Genomic DNA, 15,224 nt, shown 5'->3' on the forward strand with positions numbered 1-15,224 from the left:
TTAATTTATTTATAGTGTATTTATAGTGATCATTTTCAAAAGTATGTACATGTAGCTGAAAAGTTTTAATTTATTATTATTGTGAGAATTGCAATGGATAATATATTTCTACATTTAATAAAAAAAATCAGTGAAGATGTTACTACATGTTAATTATTCTGAATATTTCACATTTTTGGAATACAAATTTTGTGCACGCTGATCCTCCTCACAGAATATAACATTTCTTCTTCTCACATCTTGTTATAGGTACTTCCCCCACTTTATTCTTTCCCCTGCAATGTCACACTCAGCATATGAGTACACTTCACAGTGATTCGACTTGATTTTTATCTTCCCTGTATGATACTTGGATTTAAGTTCTTGGTTTTCATTTTCATATTCTCCCTTTGAATGAGGAAGTGTTGAATCCGAAGTGAGCGTGTAACACAGGCCCATTTTTTAAAAGTAGAAGCCACATGCAGTAGCACTGTCAGGGAGGATAATGTACGGCTCTTCTTGCTTATATCGGGCTCACTGTGGCAGTGGAGGAGGCTGCAGTTAGGTCAGAATGGGACTGGGATTGAGAACTGATGTGCTTTTAGAATTCAGGATCATAAATTCTAAATTAAAGTTTATTGTCAGAAGCATCAGTGCCCAGGTTATAAATGCCATGAAAATTAGCTTTTTTTTTGCAAGAACAGCACAGCATATTATAAACGTTACAAACAGAAGTTAGCAAACATAATTTACAAAAAAAAAAATAAGTCCTGTGCAGTGAGTATATAGAGTTAGGAAAGAGGCTGAGGAGAAGGACCTCCAAGGTAGTGCAGGCAGGAATGGGACACATGTCGATAAGGTGGTTAAGAAGGCTTATGGGAATAAATATGTGAGGAAGTTTCTTTGGAAAGGTAAGATGTGAAGAATATCGTTGGAAAAATTGTCATGGAAATTTGAGCTCAGAGGGTTACAGCTTCCAAATTTTAAGAATTATTATAAAGCAAATCAACTTAGATTTATTGCATCTTTTTTTGAGAAAGATAAACTGGCATGGATCAGAATAGAACTAGATAAAGTAGGAGAAAACATACCAGAAGACTTTATATATAACTGGGAATCTAAATGGATACGGGAAAAGAAAGAATCTCCTATATTAAAACATTTGATTGATTTATGGAATAAGATAAATGTTGACGATGAGACAAAGAAATCCTTATTAGCAAAGAGATCTTTAATTCAAAATAGACTTATTCCTTTTACAATGGATAATCAACTTTTATATAATTGGTTTCAACAAGGAATTAGATATATAGGAGACTGTTTTGAAGGAGGTATATTAATGTCATTCGATCAATTAAAGAATAAATATAAAGTATCAAACAACACTCTTTTTTGTTACTTTCAACTAAGGGCTTATTTAAGAGAAAAGTTAGGTCAAACAATGTTATTACCGAAACCCAATGAAATAGAAACTTTAATTCAAAAAGGAAAGACTAAAAAATTTATCTCTTGTATGTATTATTTGATTCAAAAACAAGCAATTAAACAAGGAGTCCATAAGTCAAGACAAAAATGGGAAAGTGATTTGAATATTAAAATTGAAGAAAAAAATTGGTCAAGAATATGTCTTGAGAGTATGACAAATACAATAAATGTCCGATTAAGATTAGTGCAATACAATTTTTTACATCAACTATATATTACACCACAAAAAAGAAATAAATTAAACCCAAATTTATCTGATCAGTGTTTCCGATGTAACCAAGAAATTGGTACTTTTTTACATTCTACTTGGTCTTGTTCTAAAATTCAAGCTTTTTGGACAAATTTAAGAGTTTTACTGGAACAAATTATTGGAATACAACTTCCACATAATCCAATACTACTTTTACTAGGTGATACTGAAGGGATAAAACCGATATCCAAATTGAATAAATTTCAGAAAGAATTTATAAAAATTGCATTGGCAGTAGCCAAAAAAGCTATTGCAGTTACTTGGAAATCGGATACATATTTAAGTATAGATCGTTGGAAGAAAGAAATTTAAGGCTGTATTCCACTTGAAAAAATTACTTATAATTTAAGAGATAAATATGAAACATTTTTGAAAATGTGGCGCCCTTATTTACAAAAGACAGGATTAAAAATATAGGCGCTCCGAAGATGAAATAATTGGTTACTTGGGGAAAGAAATAAATATATATACTAAAGTTATTACGAACTCCGTGGAGCATGTGGAGATCTTCTAATATCCAGGCATTCCTTTTTTTTCTTTCTTTCTTTTTTCTTTCAGTGGGGATGTTAGGGGGGAGGGGTTAAGGGGAGGGGGGATGGGTAACACATATTTTCTTTTCCGCATACTTTTATTCTGTAACTATTTGAAAACAATAAAAAAGTTAAAAAAAAGAAGGCTTATGGGATACAGTACTTGTTTTTATTATTCGTGGCATTGAGTTCAAAGGTCAAGAGGTTATGTTGCAACTTTATAGACTCTTGTTAGACACTGGAATTAAGGAGATTGAGAAGGGATCTGATTGTAACATATAAGATTATTAAAGGATTGGACAAGATAGAGGCAGGAAATATGTTCCAGATGCTGGGAGAGTCCAGTACCAGAGGGCATGGTTTGAAAATAAGGGGTAGGTCATTTAGGACAGAGTTAAGGAAAAACTTCTTCTCCCAGAGAGTGTATTGCATACAGTTCTGGTCACCCCACAATAGGAAGGATGTTGAAGCTTTCGAGAGTGTGCAGAAGAGGTTTACCAGGATGTTGCCTGGTTTAGAGGGCATGTGCTATTATGAGAGGCTGAACAAACTTGGGTTGTTTACTTTGGAGCAGCATAGGCTGGGAGGGAGAGCTGATAGGGGTTTATATTCTTTACTCAGAGAGTGGTAGCTGTGTGGAATGAGCTTCCAGTAGAAGTGGTAGAGGCAGGGTCGGTATTGTCATTTAAAGTAAAATTGGATAGGTATATGGACAGGAAAGGAATGGAGATTTATGGGCTGAGTACAGGCCAGTGGGACTGGGTGAGAGTAAGCGTTCGGCACAGACTAGAAGGGCCGAGCTGGCCTGTTTCCGTGCTGTAATTGTTATATGGTTATATGATGATGAGATGCATAGGTAGAGTAGACAGGGAGTATCTTTTTTCTCCCAGGGTAGAAATATCTAATACCAGAGGGCATGCATTGAAGGTGGGTCGGGGTAGGTTCAAAGGGGAATCGAGAGGTAAGTTTTTTTTTACTTTGGAAGTGGTAGATGCCTGGAATGTGCTGCCTGTATGGTAGTAGAGGCTTTTAAAGAGACGTTTAGATAAGCACATGGACGTGGATATGAGGAAGATGGAGGTAGGAGGGATTCGTTTTTAATTTATTTTTCAGCTGCCTCGATACAACATTGTGGGCCGAAGGGCCTGTTCCTGTGCTGTACTGTTCTATGTTCTGTAAATTTACAGTAACATAAATTATACACACGTTAGGAAATAAGAAAAGTAGACATAACTACACAAGTAAGTTGTGCAAGTTAATCCAGGGTCGTGTTAGGGTATTTCAGGTCGGTACAGGACCCCGAGACAGTGGGGAAGAAGCTGCTGAAGAGCTTTGAGATGTGAGTCTTCTGGCTCCTCTAGTTTCTGCCTCGTGGGAACGTTTATAATGGATGTTGCTTTCCTGGGGCACCGTCTCTTGCCGATGTCATTTATGGTGTGGAGAGTGACGAAACTGGACGAGCGTACTACACTCTGCAGCCTCTTGAATTCCTGTGCATTGAGTTTCCACAGTTTCTGCAGAAGTTTGGCAGAGTATTCGATGACATTTTGAATCACCTTCAACTAAGAAAATAGGAATGCTGGTCTGGAGCGTGTTCTTCATTGTTGCATCCCGCAGTGGTCGAGTGTGTTGAGTCCTTGGATGTTACCGGTGCATGCTGGCAGTAGTTCAGTAGAGGCTCCTTCAAGCTAAACTGGTTGAAGTGCCCTTCGATACTGAGGAAGGCATTGGGGAGGCCCGTTAATCACGGAGCTCAATCCCTCCGGTGTTAATTTGACATCTGCTTGGGGTGGGAATATATACTTCAACCAGTGTAATATCAGAGAACTCCCGCGCTAGATAGTGACGAAAAGCATACGAATGAGATAGAACCCCCTGCTCCGAGGACTCCAGCACTTAATCAGGAAGTAGATGTCCTCGCTTCTGAGGTTTTATTGCCGATCCATTCCTGTTGATTAACACGCCCACTTTCGGAAGTGACGAACCGTCACCTTTACCCTGGGACACTTTAGTTTCGGGTGAATTTGCCGCGCAGCTGCAAGCTGAGCTGGAGACTAACCCGCAGAGAGAGCAGGCATCGGAATCGCCTTCCGATCCGGAGACGAAAGAAACGCCGAAGTGTCTTCTGTAAAGAACCCAGACACCAGACCATCTTCATAGCGAGCACAGTCGCCACCAGAAGGACGTGTCCCGGGCGCTCTGCACTGACCACCCTGCGATATGGCACCACTGCAGTTGGATGTAACAGAGAAGATCAGCGCTGAAAGATGCAGTGTTACGGTAACCCTGATAAAATGCAGCCCCGACGGATGCACCGACACAGTCACGTCCTCACCCCACCACGTCCCTTGCCAAACTCGACCCACCCTCCACAACACCTTGGACCCCCCGAACTGAACGATCGCACCAAGAGCCTGAGCGCTGCTGCTCTCTCCGGTGGCGGATTTTCCCGTCGCTGCAGCTGGATTCTCCCGCTTTCAGATTCCTTACTTCAGAGCGGAGACCGCTCTCTCCCGACGCGTTCCCAAATATCCCGCAGTCATTTCACTTTTCGAATGTCACCTATTTTCGGATTTTAACATAAAATCCGGCAGCATGGCAGAGAGAGAGAGAGCTCACAACACGATCCCCAGACACGGGTCTCGGCAGCACCGGCGTCCGCTCCCGGATCACAAGCAGTGGCATTTCGATATCGAGAGTTCCATTCGGCGAACAAGACCCGTTTTCGGAGCTGATTCTGGTCTCAGATCGGTGCTTTATTCAGTGTTGGGTGGAGATGGCATTGGGCCGTGTTTGGAGAGTTTGCAGTGTGTGGCTGTTGTTGACCGTGACCCTGACCCTGGGCTGTGAGAGGTTACAGTTACTGCGAGTTCTCAACACAGAGACTCTGGGCGAACTGAAAGAAATGGTGAGTTGAACCCGCTCCCAGAGACCGGTCCTGACAGACCCGGGCTGTTTGCTGTTACCAATCAGGTGATTTCAAAGAGTCTGTTCTCCGGTGTTTCTGTGTGTGGGGATTGTCAGTAACGTTGATATCTTTCGTCTCAGGGTGGCCACCTCCCTCGACAGTGTGTGACTGAGAGGCTGTCGTTGAAAACCAAGCCCTTGGAGCTGGTGAAACTTTCGGCGGAGGTTCATGTGAGTAAACACTGCATTTTACTTTAATGTCATTAATTCGAGACACTATGTTACGTAATGCGAAGGATCGGATCCGAACTTTATCCAAATAATTTGACTATATCAGAATATGAATTCTTTCTCTCCATGTCACTCTCATTTTCTGACTCTGTCACTCTGAGTTTCAGGACCCCATTCACACGGAATAGATCTCATTTCAATTATCACACTGCTCCCCCCTCTCTCTCTGTCCCACTCACGGGTAATTCACTCTCTGTACCCAATTCCCTCTCATCATTTCACTTGCTGTGTCACCAATAAATGCGTCACCCTTTATCACCTTCTGCTACTTTTTCCTCTCCCTCCCTGTGTGTTCCTCTCTCTACCCCACCCCCCAGTAACATTGCGAGTTCTGTTGATCACAGGAAATACTTGCATCCTCTCAGATCATCACACTACCCGCGTGCTTCATTGGTGATGGAACCACCTACTTCACTTTAAATGACTTGCGCTGAAGAATTGTGAGGTTTCTCGTTAAATTATTTTACATTATAGCTGGCCCATCGGTATCAAGGAGATAAAAGCTGAGAGGAGACCGGACAGTGATGTGTCATATCACGTGGTTCTATGATTGTAGACATCTATAAACTTTCCACATGGAAGAGATATTTATGACCAATGTTATAGATTGAATGCAAAACTTTGGAGTACAGGATAGCAGGAAAAAATCCACAATTCATAGATGGAATTTGGAACAAACATCTTAAGACAGAAACTCTCGCAATATCTGTTCGAAGTTCAAGTATAGTTATTATCAAAATAGATATGTTTCACGATTTACAATCCTGAGATTTGTTTACTTGCTGGCATAGTCAGTAAATACTCAGAAAGAGGTGGCATAGGGTCAGAAGGAGTTGCATCATTGTGGATAGAGCTGTGGATCTGCAAGGGTAAAAAGTCCCTGATGGGAGTTGTATACAGACCCCCAAACAGCAGTAAGGTTCTGGCCTACAAATTACAATGGAGGATAGAAAATGCATGCCAAAAGGGCAATGTTACAACAGTCATGGGGGTCTTCAATATACAGGGAGTTTGGGAAAATCAGGTTGGTGTTAGATTACAGGAGGTAGAATTTCTCGAGTGCCTGGCCCTACGAGATGGCTTTTCAGAGCAGCTCGTGGTTGGGCTGACTAGTATCAGCTATTCTGGATAGGGTGATTTGCAAAGGACCAGAATTGATTAGAGAGCTCGAGGTAAAAGAACCTATCAGGGAAAATGATCATAATATGATAAAATCCACCCTGAAATTTGAAAAGGAGAAGCTTCGGATGTATCAGCATTACAGTGGTGTATAGGGAATTACAGCGGCATGAGAGAGCATTTGGCCAAAATTGATTGGAAAAGAGCTGGCAGAGATGACAGCAGAGCAACAATGGTTGGAATTTCTGGAAGCAATCTGGGAGGCCCAGGATATTTACATCCCAAAGAGGAAGTAGTATTCTAAAGGAAAGATGACACAACTGTGGCGAAAAAGAGAAATCAAAGCCAACGTAAAAGCCAAAAAGAGGGCATATAATTGAACAAAGATTGGTGGGAAGTTAGAGGATTGGGAAGCTTTTAAAAAACTAACAGAAGGCAACTAAAAAAGTCATTAAGAAGGTAAAGATGGAATAAGAAATAAGCTAGCCAATAATATTAAAGAAGAGATCAAAAGTTTCTCCAGATATATAAAGTGCAAAAAAGAGAGACAGGAGAGTGGATGAAGGGAAGGCAGTGGATGTTGTCTACATGGACTTCAGTAAGGCCTTTGACAAGGTCCCGCAAGGCAGGTTAGTTAGGAAGATTCAGTCGCTAGGTATACATGGTGAGGTAGTAAATTGGATTGGACGTTGGCTCAATGGGAGAAGTCAGAGAGTGGTAGTAGAGGATTGCTACTCTGAGTGGAGGCCTGTCACTAGTGGTGTACCACAGGGATCAGTGCTGGGTCCATTGTTATTTGTCATCTATATCATTGATCTTGATGATAATATGGTAAATTGGATCAGCAAATTTGCTGATGATACAAAGATTGGAGGTGTATTGGACAGTGAGGAAGGTTTTCAAAGCTTGCAGAGGGATTTTGACCAGCTGAAAAAATGGGCTGAAAAATGGCAGATGGAGTTTACTGTGAGGTATTGCACTTTGGAAGGACAAACCAAGATAGAACATACAAGGTAAATGGTAGGACACTGCGGAGTGCAGTAGAACGGAGGGATCTGGGAATACAGATACATAATTCCCTTAAAGTGGCATCACCGGTAGATAGGGTCGTAAGGAGAGCTTTTGGTACATTTTGTCTTTATAAGTCAAAGTATTGAGTATAAGAGTTGGAATGTTATGGTGAGGTTGCAAAAGACATTGGTGAGGCCAAATTTGGAGTATTGTGAGCAGTTTTGGTTACTTAATTACAGGAGTGATGTTAATAAGGTTGAAAGAGTGCAGAGAAGGTTTACAAGGATGCTGCTGGGACTTGAGAAACTGAATTACAGAGGAAGGTTGAATAGGTCAGGACTTTATTCCCTGGAGCATAGACGAATGACGGGAGATTTGATAGAGGTATATAAAATTATGATGGGCATAGATAGAATGAATGCAAGCAGGCTTTTTCCACTGAGGCCAGGGGAGAAAAAAAACCAGAGGACTTGTGTTAACGGTGAAGGGGGAAAAGTGTACAGGGAACATTGGGGGGGGGGGGGGGGGAGCTTCTTCACACAGAGTGATGGGAGTGTGGAATGAGCTGCCAGATGAAGTAGTAAATGCGGTCTCATTTAAGAAAAACTTGGACAGGTACATAGATGAGAGGTGTACGGAGGGATATGGTCCAGGTGCAGGTTAGTGGGACTAGGCAGAAAAAAGGTTCAGCACAGCCAAGAAGGGCTGAAGGGCCTGTTTCTGTGCTGTAATGTTCTATTGCTCTATGGTTCTATATTGGACCACCGGAAAACGATGCTGGAGGGATAGTAATGTTGGACAGGGAAATGGCGGATGAACTGAGTAAGTATTTTGCATCAGGCTTCACTGTGGAAGACACCAGCAGTATGGTAAAAGTTCCAGGTGTCAGGGATCATGAAGATTGTGTGATGTTACCAGGACTAGAGAGAAGGTTCTTGGGAAACTGAAAGGTCTGAAGGTAGATAAGTAACCTGGGCTAGATGATATACACCCCAGAGTTCTGAAAGAGGTGGCTGAAGAGATTGTGGTGGCATTTATTATGATCTTTCAAGAATCACAAGATGCTGGAATGGTTCTGGAAGACTAAAAATTTGCAAATGCCACTCCACTCTTCAAGAAGGGAGAGAGGCAGAAGAAACTATAGGCCAGTCAGACTGCCCTCAGTGCCTGGGAAGATGTTGGAGCGAATTATAGAAGATGAGGTCTTAGCGTACTTGCCATAATCAGCATGGTTTCCTCAAGAGAAAATATTGCCTGATAAATCTGTTATAATTTTTTGAAGTAACAAGCAGGATGGACAAAGGAGAGTTGGTTGATGTGGTGTACTTGGATTTTCAGAAGGCCTTTGGCAAAGTGCCACACATGAGGCTGCTTAACAAGCTATGAGCCCATGGTATTACAGGAAAAATTCTAGCATGGATAAAGCAATGGGTGATTGGCAGGAGGCAAAGACTGGGAATAAAGGGATCCTTTTCTGGTTGGCTGCCGGTGACTAGTGGTGTTCCACAAAGGTCTGTGTTGGGGACCGATTCTTTTTACGTTATATATCAATGATTTAGATGATGGAATTGATGGCTTTGTTGCAAGGTTTGCAGGCAATTTGAAGGTGGAGGGGTAGGAAGTTTTGAGGAAATAGGGAGGCTGCAGAAAGACTTTGACAGATTAGGAGAATGGGCAAAGGAATGGTAGGTGGAATACAGTGTCAGAAAGTATAGTTCATGCACTTTGGTAGAAGAAATGAAAGGGTTGACTCTTTGCTATTGACTAAATGCCTCTCCTGCCTCGCAGTTTCTCTCCAGGCTGCATCTCCCTTCTACAACCACTGCCCCAATCACTCTGAATGAGATTTCTTTAGGTGGCTGCTTGATGGGTGGTATGGACTGAGAGGACCCCAGCACCTTTTTTTCTGTGACTTTTATTTGCCTCTACTCAAGTTCTGAAGTGTAGAAGATGCCTATGATCTGCTTATCTTAAAAATGTGTGATGGCCATTGGGCATCAGGTACCACAGGGTGCAGACATAGGACACCTCAGCTCACATTACAAGACACCCCTAAAAAGTTCCCATTCCCATAGTCACCTGTCACCTATTCCCCTAACCACTTCACCTAAAATGTGTGGCTACTGGGAGATCCTGCTTTATCTGGTGGACAGAGCATAGGTGTGTAGGTGCAGAGTAAGCAGCATCTCCCAGTGGCCACACATTTTAATTCCATGTCCCATTCCCATTCTGATATGTCAATCCATGGCCTCCTCTACTGTCAAATTGAAGCCACACTCAGGTTGGAGGAACAACACCTTATATACCGGCTGGGTAGCCTCCAACCTGATGGCATGAACATTGATTTCTCTAACTTCCGTTAATGCTCCTCCTCCCTTTCTTATCCAATCCCTGATTTATTTATTCCCCCCTCTTTGTTTCTCTCTCTGCCCATCACTCTTTGCCTATTCTCCATCTCCCTCTGGTGTTCCCCTACCCCTTTCTTTCTCCCTAGGCCTCAGTCCCATGATCCTTTCCCTTCTCCAGCTCTGTATCCCTTTTGCCAATCACCTTTCCAGCTCTTAGCTTCACCCCACCCCCTCCGGACTTCTCCTATCATTTTGGATCTCCCTCTCCCCCTCCCACTTTCAAATCTCTTACTATCTTTCCTTTGAGTTAGTCCTGACGAAGGGTCTCGGCCCGAAACGTCGACAGTGCTTCTCCCTATAGATACTGCCTGGCCTGCTGTGTTCCACCAGCATTTTGTGTGTGTTGCTTGAATTTCCAGCATCTGCAGCTTTCCTTGTGTTTGCAAAGTTAACATGCAACTGTTTATGCCACTGTCTTTATAAGTTACTGTTGAATCTTTTTAACATCCCATTCAGACGACTGTCTGTTTCACCTCCTTGATTCCCCCCTTTATGAGATTGTCGATTTCTATAAAATCTCCCTCTCACTATTTCTGGTGAAAGGAGAGCAGACTCTAGTCTCTGTGTAAGGAGCATCCTGTGGCATTGATGCCATTCCCTCATTCAGTCAAGCGTCTTCTTCTTCTTCATCCGTGTGGTTCATTGCTCATTCCCTGTTGAAATCTCTAGCTGTAGACGGAAACTGCCAATGATGTGGCCTTCAATTCACAGTTGTTAGTAGCCCTCCATTTGCGGTCTGTATATTTTAAGTTGATGTTTGATTTTGTCTTGTACTAAGACTCATAAACATTCTGTTCTAATTCTAAACGTTTGTGAGACCACGGCCCTACTAATGTCCCCATGTATGTTTTGCACAGGCCCAGGACCGGATCTGGATTGTCCATCAGACCCTGCATCACCTCCGCAGGATCTACAGTATGAACCTGAGCTCAGTCAGCTGGGTCCAGAGCTCAGTGGAACTCCTCCAGCTTCTCTTGGATCGGCAGCTCAGAGTGCTGGATGTCTGTGTCCGGAAACCAGGCTCAGAGTCCAGGCCAAGGAAGAATGCCGCAATTCTTAAATACTTTCAGAAATTGAGAGAGTTTCTGAAACAGAAGGTATATTGATATTAAAACATGTGCCTGCCAATACACTTATTTATCTACTTTATACTTGTTCATTATCTAATTTTTCACTATTGAGTACATTTGCCTTTTTGTCCTCCCTTTTAGGGATTCAGCAACTGTGCCTGGGAGACAACCCGCACTGAGACCATGACGCATTTGAAACAGCTCCTTCTCATTATGGCAAAAATCAGCAGAGATCACTGAAGATTTTCCAGAGTCAATTTCATAAGGGACCAAGATTTATGACTATTTATTTAAAATAACTTTCAAGGAAAAGTATATCTGAGCAGACTGATGTTACATTGAAAAATAAATTAAACTAAATGCTAAAAATGTTAATGGAAAACCCAACTGGTGCAAATAATCAGTGCATGTGCAGAAGAAACCTGAGTGAATTCCTCGAGTCAATGCTCATAAACTTGAAACACTAACTGTTGTTCACTCCACTCAGCAGTTGTCTGAGCTGTGCATGTTTACAGTATTTTCTGTTTTTACTATTTATTATATAACTATATTAATCACACATTTTCATTTGGCAAGTGATGTGGAAGGAATAATGTCTGGGTCTTTCTCCATATCCAGTGTTGAATTAATTTATTGTATTATTAATTTATTAATTTATTTTTTGTAGTATTACTCAGTGATGACATGTGAATTTGCTGAATGATCCTATTCTTGTCCATTCATATCAAGACAGGCAGCTACTGTAATGCAATGATCCATTCCTGGAAAAGGTGCACAGTGGACAGCTTCTTACTCTATCTGCCATTCTGCATCTTATCTCTGTTATGGTTGACATCATTTTAGTTCCCTACCTAAAATTAATCCTGGGTGGAATTTTGTTTCTCATAACTTCATGCACATGAAATTTTGCAATGTCTTCTGTCCAGCATCCTCTAGTGTTATCAGTTTAATCTGAGAGTTGTAGGTTTCAGCCCCTTTTCAAAGGTAAATTATTTAAAGTTCCGTTTGTTTTCCCAAAAATTATTCCTCTAATTGTCATTTTTGCAATGGGAATATGCATTGGGAATGTTCTGACCTACACTCAGTGCACAGGTTGTGGTTTGCAAAACCATTCCTCTTGATTTCATCACTGACCTTCAGTGAGCATAATGTGATTGTTCTTCCAATGGTTAGAAGATAAAATTAACTTAATTTATTTATACTGTATTTATTGTGATCATTTTTAAAAGTATGTACATGTAGCTGAAAAGTTTTAATTTATTATTATTGTGAGAATTGCAATGGATAAAATATTTCTACATTTAATAAAAAAATCAGTGAAGATGTTACTACATGTTAATTATTCTGAATATTTCACATTTTTGGAATACAAATTCTGTGCACGCTGATCCTCCTCACAGAATATAACATTTTTTCTTCTCACACCTTGTTATAGGTACTTCCCCCTCTTTATTCTTTCCCCTGCAATGTCACACTCAGCATATGAGTACACTTCACAGTGATTCGACTTGTTTTTTATCTTCCCTGTATGATACTTGGATTTAAGTTCTTGGTTTTCATCTTCATATTCTCCCTTTGAATGAGGAAGTGTTGAGTCCGAAGTGAGTGTGTAACACAGGCCCATTTTTTAAAAGCAGAAGCCACATGCAGTAGCACTGTCAGGGAGGATAACGCACGGCTCTTCTTGCTTATATCAGGCTCACTGTGGCAGTGGAGGAGGCTGCAGTTAGGTCAGAATGGGACTGGGATTGAGAACTGACGTGCTTTTAGAATTCAGGATCATAAATTCTAAATTAAAGTTTATTGTCAGAAGCATCAGTGCCCAGGTTATAAATGCCATGAAAATTAGCTTTTTTTTTGCAAGAACAGCCCAGCATATTATAAACATTACAAACAGAAGTTAGCAAACATAATTTACAAAAAAAAGAAGTCCTGTGCAGTGAGTATATAGAGTTAGGAAAGAGGCTGAGGAGAAGGACCTCCAAGGTAGTGCAGGCAGGAATGGGACACAGGTCGATAAGGTGGTTAAGAAGGCTTATGGGAATAAATATGTGAGGATGTTTCTTTGGAAAGATAAGATGTCAAGAATATCATTGGAAAAATTGACATGGAAATTTGAGCTCAGAGGGTTACAACTTCCAAATTTTAAGAATTATTATAAAGCAAATCAACTTAGATTTATTGCATCTTTTTTTGAGAAAGATAATCCGGCATGGATCAGAATAGAACAAGATAAAATAGGAGAAAACATACCAGAAGACTTTATATATAACTGGGAATCTAAATGGATACGGGAAAAGAAAGAATCTCCTATATTAAAACATTTGATTGATTTATGGAATAAGATAAATGTTGACGATGAGACAAAGAAATCCTTATTAGCAAAGAGATCTTTAATTCAAAATAGACTTATTCCTTTTACAATGGATAATCAACTTTTATATAATTGGTTTCAAAAAGGGATTAGATATATAGGAGACTGTTTTGAAGGAGGTATATTAATGTCATTCGATCAATTAAAGAATAAATATAAAGTATCAAACAACACTCTTTTTTGTTACTTTCAACTAAGGGCTTATTTAAGAGAAAAGTTAGGTCAAACAATGTTATTACCGAAACCCAATGAAATAGAAACTTTAATTCAAAAAGGAAAGACTAAAAAATTTATCTCTTGTATGTATAATTTGATTCAAAAACAGGCAATTAAACAAGGAGTCCATAAGTCAAGACAAAAATGGGAAAGTGATTTGAATATTAAAATTGAAGAAAAAAATTGGTCAAGAATATGTCTTGAGAGTATGACAAATACAATAAATGTCCGATTAAGATTAGTGCAATACAATTTTTTACATCAACTATATATTACACCACAAAAAAGAAATAAATTAAACCCAAATTTATCTGATCAGTGTTTCCGATGTAACCAAGAAATTGGTACTTTTTTACATTCTACTTGGTCTTGTTCTAAAATTCAACCTTTTTGGACAAATTTAAGAGATTTACTGGAACAAATTATTGGAATACAACTTCCACATAATCCAATACTACTTTTACTAGGTGATACTGAAGGGATAAAACCGATATCCAAATTGAATAAATATCAGAAAGAATTTATAAAAATTGCATTGGCAGTAGCCAAAAAAGCTGTAGCAGTTACTTGGAAATCGGATACATATTTAAGTATAGATCGTTGGAAGAAAGAAATTTATGGCTGTATTCCAGTTGAAAAAACTACTTATAATTTAAGAGATAAATATGAAACATTTTTGAAAATGTGGCGCCCTTATTTACAAAAGACAGGATTAAATATATAGGCGCTCCGAAGATGAAATAATTGGTTACTTGGGGAAAGAAATAAATATATACACTAAAGTTATTACGAACTCCGTGGAGCATGTGGAGATCTTCTAATATCCAGGCATTCCTTTTTTTTTCTCTCTTTCTTTCTTTTTTCTTTCAGTGGGGATGTTAGGGGGGAGGGGTTAAGGGGAGGGGGGATAGGTAACACATATTTTCTTTTTCGCGTACTTTTATTCTGTAACTATTTGAAAACACAATAAAAAAGTTAAAAAAAGAAGGCTTATGGGATACAGTACTTGTTTTTATTATTCGTGGCATTGAGTTCAAAGGTCAAGAGGTTATGTTGCAACTTAATAGACTCTTGTTAGACACTGGAATTAAGGAGATTGAGAGGGGATCTGATTGAAACATATAAGATTATTCAGGGATTGGACAAGATAGAGGCAGGAAATATGTTCCAGATGCTGGGAGAGTCCAGTATCAGAGGGCATGGTTTGAGAATAAGGGGTAGGTCATTTAGGACAGAGTTAAGGAAAAACTTCTTCTCCCAGAGAGTGTATTGCATACAGTTCTGGTCACCCCACAATAGGAAGGATGTTGAAGCTTTCGAGAGTGTGCAGAAGAGGTTTACCAGGATGTTGCCTGGTTTAGAGGGCATGTGCTATTATGAGAGGCTGAACAAACTTGGGTTGTTTACTTTGGAGCAGCATAGGCTGGGAGGGAGAGCTGATAGGGGTTTATATTCTTTACTCAGAGAGTGGTAGCTGTGTGGAATGAGCTTCCAGTAGAAGTGGTAGAGGCAGGTTCGGTATTGTCATTTAAAGTAAAATTGGATAGGTATATGGACAGGAAAGGAATGGAGATTTATGGGCTG

At 40.1% G+C, this 15,224-nt stretch overlaps 1 protein-coding gene across 1 annotated transcript; it reads left to right on the forward strand.

Annotated features, from left to right (window-relative positions):
* Positions 1–5,020: 5,020 nt before the first annotated feature.
* Positions 5,021–11,314, forward strand: LOC140727231 (interferon alpha-21-like). Its single transcript, XM_073044498.1, has 4 exons — positions 5,021–5,152; positions 5,293–5,382; positions 10,838–11,077; positions 11,192–11,314. Exons 1-4 carry the CDS (start codon positions 5,021–5,023, stop codon positions 11,288–11,290), a joined length of 561 nt encoding a protein of 186 aa, XP_072900599.1. The 3' UTR covers positions 11,291–11,314.
* Positions 11,315–15,224: the final 3,910 nt, after the last annotated feature.

This window comes from Hemitrygon akajei, chromosome 5, assembly GCF_048418815.1.
Source record: "Hemitrygon akajei chromosome 5, sHemAka1.3, whole genome shotgun sequence".
Classification (NCBI taxonomy): domain Eukaryota; kingdom Metazoa; phylum Chordata; class Chondrichthyes; order Myliobatiformes; family Dasyatidae; genus Hemitrygon; species Hemitrygon akajei.

Bases quoted from the DNA above. Each gene is read 5' to 3' on its own strand.
- LOC140727231 (XM_073044498.1), top strand. From the start codon at position 5,021: ATGGCATTGGGCCGTGTTTGGAGAGTTTGCAGTGTGTGGCTGTTGTTG. The intron at 5,153-5,292 runs GTGAGTTGAACC...CTTTCGTCTCAG, and splicing joins TGGGCGAACTGAAAGAAATG to GGTGGCCACCTCCCTCGACA. The intron at 11,078-11,191 runs GTATATTGATAT...CCTCCCTTTTAG, and splicing joins GAGAGTTTCTGAAACAGAAG to GGATTCAGCAACTGTGCCTG.